Source organism: Platichthys flesus, chromosome 8 (assembly GCF_949316205.1).
Source record: "Platichthys flesus chromosome 8, fPlaFle2.1, whole genome shotgun sequence".
Taxonomy (NCBI): Eukaryota; Metazoa; Chordata; class Actinopteri; order Pleuronectiformes; family Pleuronectidae; genus Platichthys; species Platichthys flesus.
In genome coordinates, this window is record NC_084952.1 from 8,237,469 (window position 1) to 8,258,577 (window position 21,109).

A 21,109-nucleotide genomic window follows, 5' to 3' on the forward strand; every position below is an offset into this window, starting at 1 on the left:
GGATGAATTATGAATATATGAGATGTCTCTGTCGAGTTACCATCCCCCAGAACTCAGTCATTTCTGTAGTCGAACGAGGTACAAATTTGTTTGAGGTGAAGATTAGTTTAGAGGACTGTTTGTGTGCACCTTTCAAACCTGTGGTTCAGCCCTTGTATGTCAGCTCATCAGCCACATCCCATGACACTCACACACACAGAAAAAACAACGCCACCATCATGTATAATATAAAAGCAAATCATAAAAGTCAAGGAGGCAAGGTTTCAGAGAGAAATTAATAATTCACGATATAAATAAACCCGGCCTCCAGAGCTAAGACCTTTCCACTCAGACAGCAGTTCGGCAGATTATTTGAATGCCGGAGTCATTATGGGCATTGGCCAGTTCTCAAAATGACAGCCTGCTGCTGGAGCTTCCAGACACAGACACCACTGCAGATGGGTGTCTGGGACCAAAGCTTCTGAAAAACCATGTGGGAAATCAATTTCCCTCTGTGCCTGGGTCAGAATGCCTCTCTGTTAAAAGTGATACAGCGTTTAAACCAGCACAATGTTTAAATTAGCCAGGGGGAGTGTGAGGGAGTTGGCATGAGACACCAGCTCAAACTTACTTCACAGAGCAAGTTGGTTTTACGTTTGCAAAACCATCTCACAGTTGGGAGCCTATTTTGTGCATGATGTCACCTCATGCAGGGTGGAACCCATATAATTGGAAAGAAAAACACAGCTCAGGCCGCTGCAGTGTACGGTGCTCACAGTTTACAGCAGTCAGGTGGCTGGTAGGAAAGTCATATGTGTATCATATTCCTGTATTTACAAATGATACGGTCACAGATGACAAGGCTTCAAACATAGGCCGAGCTCATGGAAATGTTTATGAGCCTCTGCACAGAGTTTTTATCTGGAACAAAATAATGCTGCACCTCAAACTGCCTCCACCCACACAAGTTCAGTGAGTAACTAGGACTATGACAGATAGACGTTTATCATGATACCGGCTGAATGATCAACATTTCCATCAAAAAGTAATTCACTTCTGTCTATTAATAAAGTTTAAATTTAGTTACATGAACTGCAATTAGGATTTCAACAATATAGGTAGTGATTGTGTAACAATTGCACTACTTTCTTCCTGTTGGTATACACTGAAAAATAACTTTAAAATAGCTTTCAGCTTGTTCAACTTATAGTTGATACCTTCTATAAAAGCAAGTGCTATGAAAGTAGCATTTTACTCTGAAGCTGGTCAACATCGATTTCATGGTTTCGTATTCAAACATCTAATCAGAACTGGAATAACTGCACAGATGTCAGATAGATCTCACTTAGTGGAATTAAACCTTTTTTAAAAGTGGTTTAATTCAGTTCAAACGTTGAGTTAATGAGCTCAGCTTTTCACCACAGAGTATGACTGTGTTGAACCTGCGATAAGTGAACCTATTTGCAGCCATATTAACAGCAGACAGAACCTGCACCCTGACCGGCTCTGTGCGTTGCATAACCAGGAGTGTTATCAAAAGGTGTGACCTGATATTTCACATATCATCTCTCTCTCTCTCTCACAAACACACACACACACACTCTCTTTCTCTCTCTGCATCATAAATGATCCGCTCTAGGCTTTGACCCATTTCAGACTCATGGGAGTCTCTGATCTGCAAACTTGTGGATTTCGTCTTTGCACAAATAAAATAGGGTAACAACTTTGGGCTGGGAGTTTGTGTCTTTTACAGTTTGAATGTTAGAGTAAAACATTTGTGGATAAGTTTTTATCATAATAGGTGTTAGTCAAAACATGTATTTATATGGTTTAAAATCCATTCAAAGTCTTTATAACTCATCCTCCACAAAGGAAAAAGTAAAGAATCAAAAAAATGATTGAGCCACCCTCAGTTAGTACAAGGAGGAGTTTTACAATCACTGAAAAGTCCAGTATTACATCACATCCTTCCCACCAGTTATCAGGAAGCAGCTCTGAAGAAAAAGAAGAAAAATACATCACTGTTTTTTGGGGGGGAGGGGGGGGTGGACTTTTTTGGAAAGTGCTCAGATATGATGATCACAGTTTTGGTTCGACACACGTACTCCAGAACGACCCGGCTGCCAGTCCCAGCACGCTCCAAATATGAGACAGTTGCAACATTTGCAGACAATTGCTTAATCTATTTGACTTTATTTACCAAGGGAGTGTTGCAGCAGTGCATTAGTTGGCGTGGTTAAGTTTAAAGCACTTGGAAATATGCTATGTGCCTTGCTCAGCGGCACCATGCTGGTAGCGGTTGGGACAGAGGAGAGGGTTACACATTAACTTTCCCCGCCCAGATTTTCCCAGCACTGTCACATGGGGCTCGAACTTCCCGTCACAAACCTACTTCTCTAACCATTAGGTCTCCATCCATCCTCCAAATAAAGAAATTGACGTGGAAACATGATGCCAATCTAATCTTGATTTAATATTAAACCAAACCATCAGAAGGGAACAGGAGCCCTGACTCTGCTTTCTCACTTTGCAGCGGGGGTTTATGAAAAGATAACGACCTGCGGATAAACAAGACGGGTGTCTAGTAGTTTCACTATGAGTCACCTGGTTCTCTGCATCCACTTTAATAAATGGGACAATTATTCAGAGGGAGGAGACTTGTAAAAAAAGAAGGTGATATTTCAAGTAATCTAGTAAACATGAATTTACTTACAAAAGGGTAATAACTTGTCCCATATCCATTAATGTGAAAAATATTTGACTAAAGATGTAATTATGCCTCTTTTTGGTTTAGAACATGATTTAAAATATAAAATACAACTATTTCTCTACGTTGCAGCTTAAGTCCAAACATTTGAGTTAAAGCTTTTTGACTTCCAATCAGTCCAATACTAAGTCTGTACAAATGCATCATATTTGCATTACTGCTGCCAACAGATATGATATATAAAGTGCAGTGAAATACTGTTGATCCTTTTTGTGATAAAGAACAGTTTGTACCCAACGACAGGAAACTGCTCTTGATCCATTCAAAGCAGAAGAAAACAGATTGTACCTGAACCATCCCGGTTGTCTGAGTAGTTATTACTTCCAATGCATGTTCCTGAAACACGACTCTTACATTTTTACATATCTCAGCATGCTGGGGCTGCGAGTAATAAACGCCACCTCGCCATACCGCTCCTTTCCAACACCTCTGTCATCTTGCCTAAGACTAATGATCTAATTACAGTCTAGGACTTGTTGACTTTGTATTGAGAGAAGAGCCAACCTGACACTACTGTCAAGCCCCCCCCCCCCCCCCTCGCTTCATGACAAACAAAGCTTCACTAAACAGCAGCTTCAATGTGAGTTCCACCTCTGAGACACGAGAGCCTAATTTACAATCCAAATGGAGGTGGGCATCGAGTTTAATGACAAATGTAGGTCAAATGCAAACTCATCCCAACTCCACACAACGGAGCCATTGACTCACGGAGTCACGTGTCAAATACTGATAGAGAAAAACAACTTGTGTGCTTTCCCAGTGCACAGCAAACTGATCCACACCCAGTCATTGTTCAGTTAATGATCCAGTAGAGAAATTCTTCTTGTATTTCTGGAGCAATCTCTTCCCGGTCTCCTGTCTGAGGCCCCAACTGAAAGTTAGGTTTAGACATTACATCAACAAAAATCAATTCTGAATGCCAAACACATGAAACAATCACAAGCTTAGGTATTTTGCAAATAACTACAACAAAAAAAAACTCTGACCAAACTTGGAGGGAAATGTTAGACCTGCTGCAACATTTAAAGACAGGTTCAGCAAGCGGGAGCGGAATCCAAATGTTGCTTTAACCAACTGTTTATTCTGTGAAAATGTACGTGCACATGACTCCTGTGGTTCACATGGTGCAGAGTCGGTTTCTGATGAAACAGGAAGTGTGTTTTTTAGTTTTTTTTTTATCTCTGCTGCACTGAGCAACTTTTAGAAACAGATACTCGACAACACTAGACAGAATCATTAAACAGGTAGATGGGGAGAAAACTGACGTTAGGGAACGGCAGCTAAGAATAATGGCCAAAAAAAAGAGGAAGCAGAGTTCTGTGTTCAAACTTCCCTTTGAGCTGAAATGAGGCCACTCTGATCCCCCACATTACAAGATGAGCAACATTCTGTTCTGATGAACATACGATTTTGATGCGTGAAGCGCTGCACAACTGACTTCATGTACAAGACAGTGAAGAGCAACAACAGCTTAACTAGTGTGATTCATACTCAACTAATGCAGCATTTAACAATTTAAATAACTTGATCAAGTCTGAAAAGCAATCAGGGATCAGAACTGACATGATGTCTAACTACTGATTACCACACCAACAAAAATACATGTGGGCTTGGTCAAGGGGGCTTGCAGAATACTGTTCCCGCCCTTGCTTCAGCACGCCATGTAAGGCAACAATTTATAATAGAAAGCAACAGACATATCAGCAAAAATAAGAACATTGTGATTAGTTTTTTTAAAAGGAGAAACATGAAACCCACAAAGCTATTACGTGATCTCACACCGTGTCAAGCCATGAAGTGTCAGTGGAGTTTGAGGGGAATTGTTTGATACGTGCAACGGCTTACAAGCTTTACAAACTACCATATTCATATGTTTTATGAACTTGGCTGCTGTTTGGTTGAGCTACATTTGATACAAGTAGGTTTTGAAAAAGCTAGATATGGGGGGGGGGGGGAGCAGGTATCTCCACTGAACCTGGATGACAGGTTACAGCTCCATTGCGAGAATTTTAATGTGTTCATGAAAATGCTATAACTAAAGCAAAGGTGAACCTTATGGCAATCTATCTACCCAGCTACCTGTTCACTTACAAACACCACATCAGAAAACATGTACGTTAACCCTTTAATGTAATAATATTGATTTAAACATTTCATTTGTTCTCGCTAAATAACCATCTAGATAGAGAAAAGTGTGAAGAGGAGAAGAAGTATTCATCACTAACCTCAAAGACACAGGATTCGGGTGACACTGTCCATAATAGCAACCGAACAGGTCTCGTTCTTAGTAACCAATGAAAATCAAGAAGAAAAATGGACAACAAAAGGCAAAGCAGGGAATAATCCAAGGTGCTTTCCAACGGGAAAGTGTTTCTCAAGGTGTGGACCGCTGCTCGGCGGCACACGTCTTTCTCACAGCGGCAAAACAAAACTGGAGATGCAGGGGGGGAAAAAGACAATGCAATGGCTGCTGTTTGAAACAGAAAAAGGAGAAGTGTAGTGAAGAAACTTGTCCTCTCCCTATGAGTCACCCAGCACTGTCGCCATTGGTAAGAGAGCCCTGGGGCAGAGTGCTTTCACCTGGCCAATCAGCATCGAGTATGGGACCTGAATGCAAATCCTTTCAGGTGAGCTCTTCGGTGGCGGCGATTGGTCGGGACTCTGGCGGGGGAGGGGAGAGCAGAGAGGTCCAACCAGGGGGCCACACCTTAAACAACACGAAAGACGACAGACAGGTTTCTCCTGCAGGGGCGGAGGAGTGCTGGAGGTGTAAGTAAACAGTTGGACAGGTATGCACTTACGTTTAGACTTTGACCGTACAATATGGGCCCCGGCATTAAATCTGTGTGGCAGCTCAGACGTAAAGCTCCCATCTCCTTGTCCCATTACAACACTTACAATGAACTGTGGGTCTATCGGCCGTGTCGTGGAGCCAGATAGGCTGCTGACTTGTGGGGGAGCTGTTCTGCCCGAGTGAGAAAGCCCCATAAAACAAATTCTACCAGTGTGAGTTGGAAAGGGAAGGAAACAATGAAGTCAAATGAGTTGAGGCGGGAGCAAGTGCTTCAACGCAGGTAGACAAAAACAGAAACACAATCTTTCTACCCCTCCTCCTTCTCCTCCTCCGTCTCCTCCTCTTTGAGAGTCAGTGCTCATTCTGGGGACGGGAAAGCTCCTGTTTATAACGACCATCACAAGCCGGGGTTTAAGTCAAACAACTGAGTATTCATGTGTCTGATTTTACATGCAGGTGTTTTTACAATGTGCAGAAAGTGTCAGCTGAGGAAGGTGACGCACATCATTTCTACTGACATGTATGTAGTTAGGGTTAAGCTGAGACCTGATAAGACTATCAGAAATGAAAATCAAACAAACAGGAAGTGGTGGTCTGTGGTTTGGGTGGAACAGGCTGTGTCTTCACACTTGTCTGTGCAGCAATGTATACACGAGTTCCACTGAATAGCCCCGTGTAGTATATTCAACAGAGGTCAAATGTTTAAATAAGAGAAGGAATGTTGAAGAAGAACATGAAGATAAACCACTACATGTCTTCTGAAGATGTTTCTGTAAAAATGAAGCAATAAACCTCAGCTGCGACTGTAGCTGGCCCTGTTTGTCTCAAACCCCCGAAATCACCCTCTCAATCTCCACTGAGCGCTCTCATCATCACATTAATTCTTCCCGGCCTTGTCTCAGTACAGTTCAGCTCAGTTGAAAGCAGCTGTTTGCTTCAGAGCAAATTGATAGCCTTGCTGTGAGGGAGAGGTACACCAAACAAGCTCCATTTATCACTGCCTGTGGAATATCGTCCACAGCCCCAAAAAAACCTTTGTGGAAACTGTTCTTGAGATATAAACTCTTCAGAGTAATGCACTGCAGAGCTGCTGAAATCCAGCACAACTATGTAAACACACAAAAACAAGAGCCAGTTTAGTTCCTATATGTCACTGTGTCTCTTTTACACCAGAATCAGCGGGTAAGTTAGGCATTTTTAAAAAGGCGACTGACACCATTCAAGCGACGGAAACCTTGCAATCCTGTCAGCATTGGGCCTATTTACGCGCCACTGACACGAAGTTCAATGCACGTCATAACTTTGCACTGGAAGAGGTGCGGCGTCCGCGTCTGAATGTCCAAAATAAATAAGAAGAAATTAGCACCTTGATCCGGGTATTGTGTTTCCATCCCTGCTAAGTCATTGGACCTGGGAGTGAATCCAGACTGTATCCTTTCGCACTACAGACAAAAGCCAGGTGTCGTGGGTTTTGTGACCACTGGGAAAGGGGCTTTGCAGATTATTTAAATCTCTGTTCAAGTACCAGAGAGTTTTTAGAAAAGTATCTGAAGCCTGAATGACAGCTGCAAACATTTTTTAACTTTGCCATCAATGTTAATGATGTGTTGAATTGATTTGATTTCATAGAGTGAATGCAACAGGCTTGTGTTGTTGCCACTTCATCAGGGTAGTTTTTCATCTTTGGTTCACCCTTATTACAAATCTTATAAATCATGAAATTGAAATTTGATTCATATATTCAGACAGGTTAGCTAATCTCAAAGAAAAAAGCATAACAACAAATGAGACGCTCTGACTCAAGCACATATTCAGCATATTGTGGGTAAGCAGCTGAGCCCAAACACCTCTTCACCAACATATCTTTAAAGTAAATAAATGGATAAATTAATACGTTAATTAATATCGGTAATAAAATAATAAACGCTGGGCAGCCAGTATCTTTGGAGTGAGACAGAGCGTGGTCAGTTTTTATTGAGAGGAACAAGATCGGAGCTAGAGGAACTACATGTATGAACTAAATGTCCTGTCATCTTCTCACTAACAGAATCTCTACCTGACCAGTTTTTTTCATGCTCGAATCGTTACCAACCTTTGCTCAAAATGAGAAAGTGGTGAAAATGTACGTATTCTGGAGTAATTCTAAATGGGCATGGCGAAATGGCTCAACATCCCCTGGAATGAGCCCATGAGTTCACATTGACCGATCGTCACAAAAATCGGTACACAGGTGTATTATGACCAGACAAACAAAAAAGTCCCAAGGAGCATCTTGAAAAACGCAACAGAAAGCCCGCCATATTGCATTTAGTGGCCATTTTTCTAATTTTTTACTTTGACGAACTGGTCCCAGGGCTTTCATCAGATCAAATTAGAAAGTGGAGAAAATTTACGTATACCGGAGTAATTCTTATTCTAAATCTAATTTGAAGTGCCTGCTGAATATAAACATTCACGTAGAAATGTAAAAACAAAAGATGTGATTGTTAGAAAATCACTGTTCAAGGGTTTGAACTAAACTGAAAAGAAGCTTTTCATTTAAAGTGATAGAAGATACAAATTTTGATAATAGTATCTGTTTCTGATGCGGCAAATTCATGCCCATCAAGACTAAACTGTTTAAATTATGTCGATAATGTGTCATTATGTATTTTCACCTCAACATAGCAAAATAAATTGTGTTTGCACTTCTTCTCTCTTGGATTTTACAATCCCTCAAATGATCTTTCGTAATGCTGAACTCAAACCCGCCCAGATTAGCACACTCTGGGGAAACACCAATTAAAGTGAAGATGTTGAAGTTGTTGTTGCTTTAGAACGTGACAGTGGAGCAACTCAAATTCAGATAAAGTCTCACCCACAGTGCACCATGTTCTATCTTTAATGCCACACTGGTAGTGTTAACTAAAGCAACAAAAAAAAGCCTTGGTGTGTGATCAGTGGGGAGCCATGTGACCCTGCAGACAAGATTCTTCAAAAGAACAGGGACACTGGTTAGTTTCAAAGCTAGTTCTGCATAACAGAAGCCAACAACAACAACTTGCAGACCTCAAAGCCCCCATTTTCTGTGGCATGTCCCCATTAAGCTGCTGTGGTTACGGCCTGTGTCACTGAATTTGCTTCAACTCAAAGGAAGGACACTAGATCACTCACAGGGTAATAAAACGACAGGGTGTACTCTTGCAGGATGTTAATATTCTTAATTTAAAAAGTCTGTGTCATTCTGAGCTGCTTGATTCACATATTAACACAGTTAGAAACCAATATATGCAATAAACATCTGACATTAAACATTAAAGCCAAAAATCTAAACCCAAATGTTATCTGAGCCGCATTTTATTAGGAGTATTTCAGTGTAATGCGGCCATGAAGTACGACTAGCACTCACAACTTTAAACATTGAGGCAAGCATGCAGGTCGCTCTGTAAAGAATTATGCTGTAGGACTTCAGACTCATTAAGCCAGACAAACATTTAGAAACAATCCTTGACAGCGTGAGATATGGGAGCCTTTGGATGACATACAGAATTATTTGGAGGTCATCTGGTGGCTGCTCCAGCCGCTCTAGTACAGAGCAGGGGAGGCTTTCTGCCGAGGCTGTCAGACGCTAGTTAACAGGACCGAAGTAAAGGCCAGTGGGGAAACCGAATGAGGTCAACAAGACGGCAGAAAGGCATTTTAATTAACCCCATTGAGAGAGACAATGAATTATAACATCTGTCAGGTGTGGACTGGTTATGAACGGTTGGAGACCACAGAGGTGATATGCAGATATTACAGTTATTTGGGCCGGCTGGCTGAGATCTGACGTTCTGTTGGAGTTTGCTCAATAAATGTACAGCTCATAGCTCTATGAAAACATGCGCATTTTTTGATGGTGACTGTCCTGAGCCAGGACATGATTCACTCTGCTGACCAGGTATGAGTACAGATACAACAACACCACAATGAGCTGTGGAGGTGCACAGCTACACAGACGATGCTCTCAGGGATCTGAAACAGCTCGGCACCTGTGAGCAGAGAAAGAGGCACAGACCGCAGGCCTGAGGAGCTCACGTGTTCGGTTTACATGAGTTTACAAGGGACTAATATGTGACTTGTAACATGTGCACACAAGCAAATGGGTCCTTGGAGAGATACTGTAAACAAGAGGTCTCAAACACTCCTACATCTTCCTTCCATGGGGCTGCTACAGAACTCAAGAGAAAAAAAACTCTGCAACAACATTTTGAACTGCATACACTCCAGAGCAGAGCAGTGTCTACTGCCAGTGAGATTTAGAAAACCAGCTTCCTGTTTGTAGAGGAGTCAGGAGGCGAAGTAAACCCCAGACAAAAACTCCAGGTGAGTTTTCCTCATTTCAGTGTCAGGTGCTCACATGTGATCACAATGGTGATTGTCAAATTGTTCCCAGCTTACTAATTAAATTACCAAGAAATCCCATTATTTGCTTTCTTGTTGAGACGATTTTATCATTTTAAGAAGTCATGTTCTCATCTTCATGTTTGTGCAAAAGCTACTGAACTGACTTCCATTAAACTCTGTATATGAATGGGCCACAACCCAAGGAAAAACCCATTACATTTTGGAGTGGATCTGGATAAAGGTGCAGATACATGGCGCGATGTGGCTTTAGCCGTGGTAGAGATCTGCACACTCAGCTTGATCTTCTATTAGTATCTGTTTATTAAATATGAAGCTACAGGCGGCAGCTTATTAACTTAGCCTAGCAATAAGCCTGGAAACAGGGGAAACAATTAGCTTTACCTTATTGGGTCCCTGAATAAACAAAGACCTGCTGCACATAATGTGGAATCAGCATATATCCCTCTGGTGGGTTGGACAAAAAATAAATAAATATGGAGCATAAACAAAAATATTTTTTGAATGCAAAATCCTTTGCATCAACAGGGACTAGCTGGTGTAGTATCAATAGGTCTAATGCTGCCCGAGCTCCACACAGACTGCACCTCATCAAATATTAAACCCACACTAGAGCAGGCCAACCATCCTGATCGTTCACACCTCTGTCAGCTATTCCAGCTATCTGCCTTCAGATACCAGCAGAAAAGGTTGCGTGTTCCTCATACAAACATCATCCACAACCACTGGGGCAACAACAACTATGAGCTTTAAACCCGAGAGTCCCTGTTTATTGGAAGCTCATTACTAATAAAATGAGGCCCTAGGAGTATATCGCTCTGTCACTCAGGGCCTGGATTATAATACCCATTGGCTCCATGCGGTTAAATAATTCAACAAGCCTCGAAGCTACCTGTCACGTTGAAATTAACCCAGAGGAGAAAAATGACAAAATGTACTTATGGTAAAAACAGACAGCGGCCTGTCAGCTGACGCGATGAGCGGCCAGAGCTCCCCGAAAATTCAGTTAACTGTGTCTGTGCTCGTATCAGTCACATTCATTTGCTTAAAGTAAAATGATCACTGGGCTTTTTGGGGGGCAGAGCTCACTGTAACACTGAGCTGACTCAGGTCTCCGCGAGCCACTCACTACTACCTCATTAGCTCCAACAGACATAAAAAAAAATAAAAAATGACAGGGTGTAATGTCGTTATGAGGCAAAGTTGCAGACAGAGCCAGTTTCTATTTTTGGGAGGAACTTCTCTGTGTAGAGAAACTACAGTAAGGGGAACATTACTGACCAAGCCCTTCTTAAATGTAATTACACATACATCAGTGCTTACTGCAGCTTACTACACTGTGTGCCTACACACGGACCTCAGCAGGCACCATAAAATATCTAAGTAATGTGGTTAAGTAATCTCATGATGTCAACACGCTGCCAGAGTGAACACTAAATACTCTGATTCATCCCAGAGTACTCGCTCCTGCAGATAAAGTGATACACTGATACTGAGATTATGTTATGGAGGCCAAATATTACATCATGAGAAAGTATCATCTGAGGGTTTTAATCTTTTTTGGCTGTATATTAACTTGTGTGGTGTCTAGAAAAATGTTTGGGAAAAAGGTCAAGCTATTCCTTTGAGTTAATCTGTGATGCTATTATTTGAATAAAAATACAAATACTGTTATAGCCTCAGTTAATCATTTTATAACCCCAGGTTTAGTTTTTTTATGATATCACTGATGACAGCATTACAATGATGCCTCAGAATAGAGATTTCTATTGTTTGCAGAGCTCACGTCACAGTTTCTTGTTAGACTAAACATACCTGAGGTGTCCTCTTTTACGTGCTAAAAATAGTTTTGCCTGTAACACTGGATTGCATCATGACAATGCAGAGATTCATGGAGAAACTGAGGCATAATGACTCGTTCCAGTCACATGCTTGTGAGCCAGGCAGCGAGGAATGAGGTTACAGGTGGAATTTCCCTGGTATCCCGTTTCCCCCTGACGTCATTTCCAGTTCACTGCCCTCCCTGCTCCTGCTGCTGCTGCTGCTGCCTAACAATCCAGCCTGTTTTACAAAGTGATAGTCGGGTGTCACAGGCCAGTAGGGGTTAAACCAGGAGTGTAGAATTAAGGAACTTTGCAAACAGCAGTTCCCCTGCGAGCCCTCAACAGAAAACTGACCGACACGTGTACAAAAAAAACAGGAACAGTTTTATTTCTCTTTTCACTTGGTTCCTGCATTTGTGCAAGTCATTTCAGGTTGCAGCCATGTCATGTGATTGTTTGTTTAGTCAGAGCATATGAACATTGCCATCTTGTGGTTATTTCTATGGCACCAATACACTAATTCATACCTAGATAGGAGTTTTTGTCATAAAGATTGAGGCTTTATGGTCATCACTCTGTTTTTAAGCTTTTAAGCAGCTAATTCTTTTTGAAGGTGCATGCGTGGGCCACACACATTAAAGCTCTGGGTAAAACAATCTCACATTAGCTCCCGGAGACTCAAATATCTCTGAACAGGAATGTGAACCAATGGATTTCCCTGTCTCTTGCTAGACCACTCTGAAAGCTTTTGTGAAACTGGAGCGCTGCCTTTCTAAATAAGATAAAAGCTCCGTTCTTCTTTTTGTGTTGCCAAATCAATATCCAGAGGCCCATTATGGCAGCCGGGTACATCTTGGACAAGGAGAAGAAGAGACTGATGTCTGAGGAGTCACTAAAGAGATCAGAGCCGCACAGAGCAGCTCTCCGTTGTTGTCCCTGGTCATCATCACGCTCCGTCGTGGCTCAGACCACTGATGGAGACGTCACTGTCACAGGATAAGAAGGCTACTGAGAACTGCATTAGCCACAACCACACTGTCAGCAGTGCACACACACAAACACACACACAATTGGACATAATCACTCGAAGACTGTGCAGCATTAAAGCTATCAAAGCAGTAAGAGGGCAGAGGAGAGGCTGGATGTGTGGGCGGGAGCATGGCAGGACGTCTCTAAAACAACGACACATGCTCGAAGCAAACAAGACGACTCGGCAGTGGAATATGTTTGGAAAGTCTTATTCTGGATAATTGCTTTCAGTTGGACTGAAGTTTTCCAATTATCCACGAGCTTTGGACAGTGTTCCCACAATGGGAAGACTGGAGGGGAGGGCAGAGAGGCTGGGTGAAGGGTTGGTGGGTCCAGCTGGTCTTGTCTCCAGTGGCCCTGACAGGCTTTGAGCCCGTTCCTCTTCCCTCTGCGTCACGGCCGCCTCCTCTGGGGGGGAGCAACTATGCTCCTCCAATGAGATTGTGTCCATCTGTCCCATGACACACGAATCTTAGGCCAGAAATGTAAACATCTGGGAAACATTTAGACTCAGCCACAAAACGGGGTTGATAAACAACTTAAAAGAAAACACTCTGTCAAGCATTACAGACATATTTGTAGAGGCAGTAAACATTCATTCATATTTGTCCTCTGAAGCATCCCAGTGAGGATTTGAGACTCCCTCTCACCACAGCTCTTCTTCCTTTTAGTGAATATTTTCAGTCTGAGGTTCTGTCATTGGAGCAGTGAACACACTGTAGTCAGATAACCTATGGTTGCTGTAGTATTTCATATCCTGAGATACAAAATAGGCCGGTTTCTATTTCTCTGGTTGTAAACTAAGATGCTTTCAGACACGTTCTAAGGTCCAGACTTTTTCCTAATATTTTTCAGGAGCTGCATCAGTTGCTCTGCACAACTTTTCTCTGAGTAAAATCCCATGATGTGAGAGACAGCAGGAAAATGTCCAGGCAACTCAAGAGAGTGGGCGTTTCTATAACATGCGGGCGAAATTGAAAAAATTAATACAAATATGTCAGGATGTAAAGAGGTGCCACACACATCGATGACGCTACAAAGATGTCAAAGATCGGATTAAAGCTGCCATATGTGTGTAAATACTTCTCAACTACAAGGTTTAACAAATTGAATTAATTAGTATGTCAGTCAAAGTGTGAGAAAGGTAAGTTGATCCAACACTTTTCATTTTTAAGTGTAGAAGACAAGAAAAGCAGCAAACATCCACATTTTCGAAACTGAAACTTGAAGGGTGTTGCCATTTAGGCTTGAAGTTGTCAGTTTTAAGGGGATCTCAAATGGGGGTCCAGGGAGCCCAGGGGGGTTTCCAGTTCAACCATTGCAAATGATGTCTTTCCAAGACATTTCTCTTTTGTTGTTGAAAATGGCTATGTGAGAGTTAAGGGACATACATGAAGGGGGGGCATAACATGTTTCTGTCTTGTCAGGGGTCCTCGGTTGAGAATAAAACTCAAGTTTTCCACGTGCTCTCAACACAAGCCTCATCTGACATCACTGACCTGGGGTCAAGACTAGGTTTCTGATGATGGAGAACAAAGGACAAAAGGAAAGCTCTCTTTCATTTCAGTGTTAGGGTCACACACACACACAAACACACACACAGTACCAGTGCAGTCACATGCCGGCTGACTGACACACAGGCCCGTCACAGTAATCTATGGAGTGGTAGGCAGAGCACAGCCTGCAGCTCATGTATCCCAGAGGCAACAACACACCATGAGTCCAGTCATGCTTCATGTACTCACTTAACTGTGCAGTACGACGTGTTTCGTACAGGCAAAGTGCAAAGAAAGGCCTTTGGTGTAGAAACTAATCTGATAGTATATCAATTAAAGTCCTGGTTATTTCACATGAGAAGCTACAAAAAGAAGAACAATATGATTTTAATAAAGACTAACGTGATCCCGCAGAGATGTGACACTAATGCAGTGAAGATGTAAACGTTAGGTTTCGTTATAATGAGTAGAAAAAGCCCAAAAGACGCTTTACCAAATATAATAGAGACTCACCCTGTTAGCTGGAAGTTGTCATCCGCACACAGGCAGCGAGGGGTCGGTCCTCAGTGTTAGAAAAACATGCTGATCTCCGGTGCCAGCTGGAGAAGAAGCGGCACCACAGCTACATCACCGCGGGACGGACACACAGAGCCTCCCCCTGCCCCGGCGCTCCCTCCCTGACACGGAGCCGCAGTTTTCTCCGACGGGGGCTGACGCGTGGGGAATTCCTCGCAGTCACATTTTCCTGGGAAGTGATTGGCCCCGACCGGAGTTTGGCTAGAGCCGGCTGCTGCTACCAGACATGCAGGGACGATGGTGGAGCAGGAAATAAGTTGTTTAGAGTACTCGCTACAAAGTACACAAGGAGGAAAGCGTCCATCAACAACCACTACTACCAGTGTGGTATCTTGACGTTAAACAGATATTAAAAAAAAAAGGTTAACTTGTGTCGCTTATTTCGTCAGTAGCTCAAACACAAGTGAGTTCAAACTGACATCGCTTCGTTTGAAAGCTGTAAAGCGTGTAAAGTTTAGTTTGGAGTGTTTTGCTCAGGCCGGGTTAGGAGGAGATGAGATGAGAGGGAATGTTCCGGGAACAAGCCCCTGGCCGATGGGAGCAGATGAGGTGAGAGGGCGGGGACTGCGGCGGCCGATTCCCGGGAAGCGATGAGCACATATGGGTGAAATGTCCAAACAGTTACCGGCAGCGGCGAACCTTTGTGTAGAAAAGTGGTGAAACGTCAGACAACACAATGAGCTCTCACTTTTTGTCAGGTTGCAAAAAGGGTAGTTCCCATACCGGGAGTCGAACCCGGGCCGCCTGGGTGAAAACCAGGAATCCTAACCGCTAGACCATATGGGACCGGTTGGCTTTCTGGGTTACTTTTTGAAATTTATACAAACAAGAAGTTAGCAATTCAAACAGCTCATTTGTTCCATGACATACCAGATTCTTATTTTTGACCATTTGGTGTCTTCATGTTTCATAGGAATACATAAAATCTTCCGTTTTTGCCAGAGCTGACTTAACAACTTGGCGAAAGGATCAGTGAAAGTCTTAATGTGTTCTTTTTATTGCTTTGCTCTTATTGTAACCAGTACTGCCTTTGTTTATCTTTATTGGTTTTCATATTTTTCTTATATTCTCTAATTTTATATTTTAAGTTGTACTCTTGTCAATATCCATTAACCTAATTATCTATCTATCTGTTACATACACCCAGTTATAAGTTTATTACTAACTACTTACTATCACTACGGTTGATTCAACATCTCTTGAGCAAAGTTGTTGCTGTTGCTGTTGCTGTTGTTATTGTTGTTTTTAAATGTTTTGCCTTTTTTTCATGGTACTCCTTCACAGAAATAATCTGGTCATGATTCAATGGATTTATTTATTTATGAAATAAGTATATTGTATAGTTATTTGCATACTGATATATGTTTTGCATATCGTTACAGTCCCCATGAGGATATAGATCATTTATTTTGGATCTGTCGCTAGTCTCATGGATTTTGTCAAGATATCTGTCATGAAAAACTATGAACTATAATTGATTTATATATTTATATTTTAAATTATATTGTTGGAAAACATACACACACACGCACATCCATATATGTAAATTACTTAGCTGCTACACTATTTCTTTATATTTTTGTGTCTTTGTTGTTGTTTTATTTGACCGATAGAAATAAAGACGAAATCTATGTTTGCAGGACACATTTCAGGCGCTCGTGTTAAAAGTGGGTAGAATTTACTATACCTGGGTGCTAGCTACCATCTAGTGGCCATGTTGTTTACTTCTACACAGGATGTCAGCCCTGTATAAATACATTGGTACAGACCATGGCGGGGGAAACGTAAAGTAATTAATTGAATAGAATCGAATTCAACGATAAGTATGATTGATTGATTGATTCAAAACGGAATTTCAGGAGGAAGAGGAGGGTGACTCCTTAAAGACATAGATATCTAACTAAACATGGGGGGCAAACATATGACGTATACTCTCTGGAATGGTACAAGTGTAGAAACGGGGGTCGCTGCACTACAACAACAACTTCTGGCTTTGCTGACAATGAGATTGAATTTGTTTGTATAATTAAACGTAGCTTAGTTAAACGTATGTAAGACGATACGAAATTCGGTGTTACTTTATAGTTCGTGTATGTGTGGTTACATAGCCAGCTGATCTAGAGCAACTCGACGTCTGTGCCCCCCCCACCCTTGTAGTGTAAGTGGTAGCGTCCTTGGACTAGCATAGCCAGCCAATTATTTGTCAAACTAGCATTCGTCGGCTAACCAGCTCCAAGTTAAACATTTTACCGTGAAAAAAACATTTTCTCGCAACTAAACCGTTCACGTTCGTGCCGAGGAGTCAAGTTGGCGCTTAAACAAGATGTCAACCCCAGCGAGACGACGTTTAATGAGAGATTTTAAACGGTAAGCGACAAGGAAACCCCCACAGAGAAGTAGCCGCGGCCAACGCTAGCTGCCTGTGGCTAGCTTGAGGAGCTAGCCTACATTACACTGTGAACTACGCGACCACAGGGACGTTATAGTCCACATGTAAACAACGATCGGTGGTAATCGGGTGTTTGTCTTCTCGGTGACGCTAATTCCGAGTCGTGCTAACAGGGTGGATGCTAACATATTGACATGTACCGGTGGTTGTTAGCGTTAATGTCAGGGCGATGACACCAGCGTTAGCCAGGCAGGCTGGAGTAGCGACGCTCCTTCTGTGTAACTTGTGTTTACTGCGGGGGTTAGTAGCCTCAGGTCTGTTTATTTTTTAACCTAACAAATGCGCTTTTTCCTCGTGCGTTTCCCCCAAAGTGTTAATGGCTGTGATCGTATAGTAGTTCTGTGGGCTGTATGTGTAAGTGAGAAGGCAGCTGAATGTCCAGATGGCCCTGCACTTGCCAGACGGAACGTTTTGGGTTAATGTTCAGTGTCTTAGTGCAGCCTGATCCAAAGGAGCTCCTCGTATATCACTTGCCAAGCCCGAGGATAAGCAACCATCTGCCGGGCAGTCAGTGAAGCGCCTCGCAGACAGTCTGCTGTGGCTCATGGTTTCTTATACCGGATACTCTGTGTTCTCCACAGTACGGATCGTCTCAGAGTCCGGGACACTATCCTGGCTCGTTCACTGCCAAACTCAATCAATTACAGTGTCTCTTGACAATGTGACCGATGGATTCAACTGATAAACACTCATCAGGAAAGCTCTGATCAAGCAGGTTTATTTTTAACTTGTGGAAACAATGACGATTATTCTGCTTCACTATGGTTGATCTTTGATTACGGAGCCTTAAAGTTCAGATGAATGATTAGGATCATATTACATGTTTGCACAATGCCCCTACATGTCAACGTTTGTTAAAAAGAAAGGGGGCTTCAGGAGCTATCAGGGAAGGTCTCACATTTCATTCTTCTTAAATACTTAATCCCACCAGACCTTAAATCTAGAAAATGTTTTTGTCTGTGGTTTTAGCTAAAGCTAGACATTCCTCAGACACCAAACCTAATGTAAAAACTTTATAGAGACATTTAAATAGATTTACTCATTACTTATCTCTCCTGTTTGTCCACTTGTAAAGATTTGATTATCATGAATAATGGGTAAGCACAACTGGAGATTTCTGACAAAGGTTTTACCTCTCCACGATATTGCGTCAGTGGGATTAAATACAAAAATAAATATGACAGAATAAATTCCTTCGACCTCTGCCCTAATGTAACACACTAGACCTTAAATTAATTCACTTATTACTTATCTGTCCATTGTGTTGGTTTATTGGTTACATGCAGCCGAGAATCTCTGGCAAACTGTGAGGGAAGTTGAACAAAAAAACTGTTATCTTTCATAACCTGAAATGAGTATCAAATTACATTCTGTATGGTTGTAAAAAATCTAAAATATTCAAAAGGCCTTTGCTAGTTGCTGGTTTATACATAAGCCTAAAACTACTTTAGAATTGTATTGATTAACGACCCCATTGTCCACTTAAAATGGCATAGTACAATATATCTTAATAATGGTTATGGTTATTATATTTCTCTTGTCTATGTTTACTTTTATTTTAATATATGCCATATTTTCTTTTTCGGGAACTGTTAGACTGCAAGAGGATCCACCAGCTGGAGTTAGTGGGGCTCCATCAGAAAACAATATCATGGTGTGGAACGCTGTCATTTTTGGGTAAGTTAAGTTCTTTGATAATCACTGTGACCCAAATATTTCAATAAATAATAGGTATTTACAGTATGTGATTGTAGAAGTATTCACTGCTTGTGTTTGGTAAAATAAAGTGGTGAAGCTTAGTGTGTGTTAAAAGTATTTTAAAAGGTATGAAAAGTTCATAAGTGCTTTTTGCAAGTTGATTTACGACCTGTCTGTTGTCTCTCTTTTAGACCAGAGGGAACACCTTTTGAAGATGGTAAGTTACTCTAGCCATGCTCTGACATTTAGTCATCAAATATTCATTAGAACTCAAAGCATTGGAAGTTAGATTATATCGATTGATATGGTTAAATGAGAAGAATGGAGGTGGTGCCTTGAAAGTTTGTTTTGCCTGTAAAGTTTATGAACGACTGATCAGTTCCTAAACAATGATCCGATGGACTCTGTATTTTTGAACCTCCTATTTTACTGTAGTGGACTTTGTCAAACTGTCCGACAATCGTGGTGTTACTTGTCCAAGAAGGAAAATGTTTTATCTTCATCAACTGACTCATGTAAAAAAACAGTTTTTAAAACATTTCTCTGGAGTTTTTATTGAACTTTTCTTTCACTGGCACCATTTAACTACAAGAGTCTGATCAAGCTGGCAACTCAGTTACAAAAATGATTTAGGTTTTCTTGTGTCATATAATCATCAAAACTGTCATATTGATACATGCCTTCTCCATTTGGCTTTTTGACTTTAACGCCCTTATTCCAGTTTGCATACTTCAACTCATACCGTTCCAACACTTCTCTCTTTTCAGGAACCTTCAAACTTACCATTGAATTCACAGAGGAATATCCAAATAAACCTCCAACAGTGAGATTTGTCTCCAAAATGTTTCATCCAAATGGTATGTGCTCCCCTGCCCAGGGGGGTAATTACAATGTCCCTAACAGAAATAAAAACTTGTTCTCTTTATCATGTCTAAAAAAAACGTTATATTTTGCTTTTCGTTTCAGTGTATGCAGATGGAAGCATATGCTTAGATATACTTCAGAATCGTTGGAGTCCAACCTATGATGTCTCTTCAATCTTAACTTCAATACAGGTAATTTAACAAACTTCACATTATGTGCAAAATTCAAATTAAGATCCTGTTTTATAGTGAAATAATACAATATCCATTAACAAGTGATGACTGTCCAGATCTCAAGGGACTGTTATAACCCAGAACTTTATCAGAAAGCAACTGACTTTCTTCTTTTGTGTATTTAGTCTTTACTGGACGAGCCAAACCCAAACAGTCCGGCGAATAGCCAAGCAGCCCAGCTATACCAGGAAAACAAGCGGGAGTATGAGAAGAGGGTTTCCGCTATTGTTGAACAAAGTTGGCGCGACTGTTGACCCCTGTTAGGGTTCGAGTATGAACAGTGTCCAGCCCAGAATCAAGAAACCACCAATCAAGACAACTGATCTCACAGAAATAAAATGACACATCTTTAAAGTCCCTCTTGATATATTTGTCCCATAACTGTTGCTCAGTTTGTAAGCTGTTGTGTTGTGGCATTCACTCCTGCCGAATGCTATTGTTGGGCAATAGCATATGTTTGTTGAAAGTTAATGTACCTTGTTATATCTGGGTTACTTGCTACATGCCCCAAATCTTTTCTTTTTTTAAAAACAGGCTACGGCCGGTGTCTCAGTTGTCACTTTTCTACCTGTTGTTTTTAAACTGGCTGGATGACACGTGACAGTGAATTAGATGTGCTTGCTGTGTGGTTTGCTGTGTAGATACAGTTCATATATTTACAAAAAGGAAAAAAAATACTGTTCATGGGTGTTTCTCATTCTGTGTCAGTGTTTTCACTCTTTTCTTTGGTTTTATTTCTTTCTGCCTTTTGAAAGCCTTTCAGTGAGACAGAGAATTTAACCTGGCATGGTGAACGGGTGACGTCCCTCTTAAAGACTGAAGCAAGACACCGAGTTCCCACTCTGCTGACATTTTTATGCCATTTTACAAGCTGATTTCACTGTTAAAAACAGGATGTGTCTGTATTCAGATTATAAACCTTTGCACTGGTAACCCATGTAATAACTGTACATTTTCTTGTAAATAAAATAAATATACAACACGTGTCTTTGCTTTTTACTCTCTGTAGGAAACAAAT

At 41.4% G+C, this 21,109-nt stretch overlaps 2 protein-coding genes and 1 non-coding gene across 5 annotated transcripts in view; 1 reads left to right on the forward strand and 2 right to left on the reverse strand.

The window, feature by feature from the left end:
• elf1 (E74-like ETS transcription factor 1) overlaps window positions 1-15,360 on the reverse strand; it is a 35,593-nt gene extending 20,233 nt beyond the window's left edge. The window contains exon 1 of one of the 3 annotated variants that reach the window (XM_062393768.1): window positions 14,785-15,360. The gene's annotated coding sequence lies outside the window, so the exon portion shown is untranslated. Of the gene's footprint in view, window positions 1-4,971; window positions 5,317-14,784 lie in introns of those variants that run through there. The other 2 variants (XM_062393767.1, XM_062393769.1) reach the window with 2 other exon arrangements.
• Window positions 15,361-15,561: 201 nt separating this feature from the next.
• On the reverse strand, window positions 15,562-15,633 carry trnae-uuc (transfer RNA glutamic acid (anticodon UUC)). Its single transcript has one exon. It is a non-coding gene; the product is annotated as a tRNA-Glu (tRNA).
• Window positions 15,634-17,021: 1,388 nt separating this feature from the next.
• LOC133958953 (ubiquitin-conjugating enzyme E2 A) lies at window positions 17,022-21,073 on the forward strand. Its single transcript, XM_062393994.1, has 6 exons — window positions 17,022-17,214; window positions 18,893-18,973; window positions 19,186-19,211; window positions 19,762-19,851; window positions 19,961-20,049; window positions 20,217-21,073. The coding sequence occupies exons 1-6, from the start codon at window positions 17,171-17,173 to the stop codon at window positions 20,343-20,345; spliced, it is 459 nt and encodes a 152-aa protein (XP_062249978.1). The 5' UTR covers window positions 17,022-17,170; the 3' UTR covers window positions 20,346-21,073.
• The last annotated feature ends 36 nt before the right edge of the window (window positions 21,074-21,109 follow it).

Coding starts and splice junctions, on each gene's coding strand:
- LOC133958953 (XM_062393994.1), top strand. CDS start 17,171: ATGTCAACCCCAGCGAGACGACGTTTAATGAGAGATTTTAAACG. Junction 18,974..19,185: donor TGGAACGCTGTCATTTTTGG/GTAAGTTAAGTT, acceptor TCTCTCTTTTAG/ACCAGAGGGAACACCTTTTG. Junction 19,852..19,960: donor CAAAATGTTTCATCCAAATG/GTATGTGCTCCC, acceptor TTTTCGTTTCAG/TGTATGCAGATGGAAGCATA.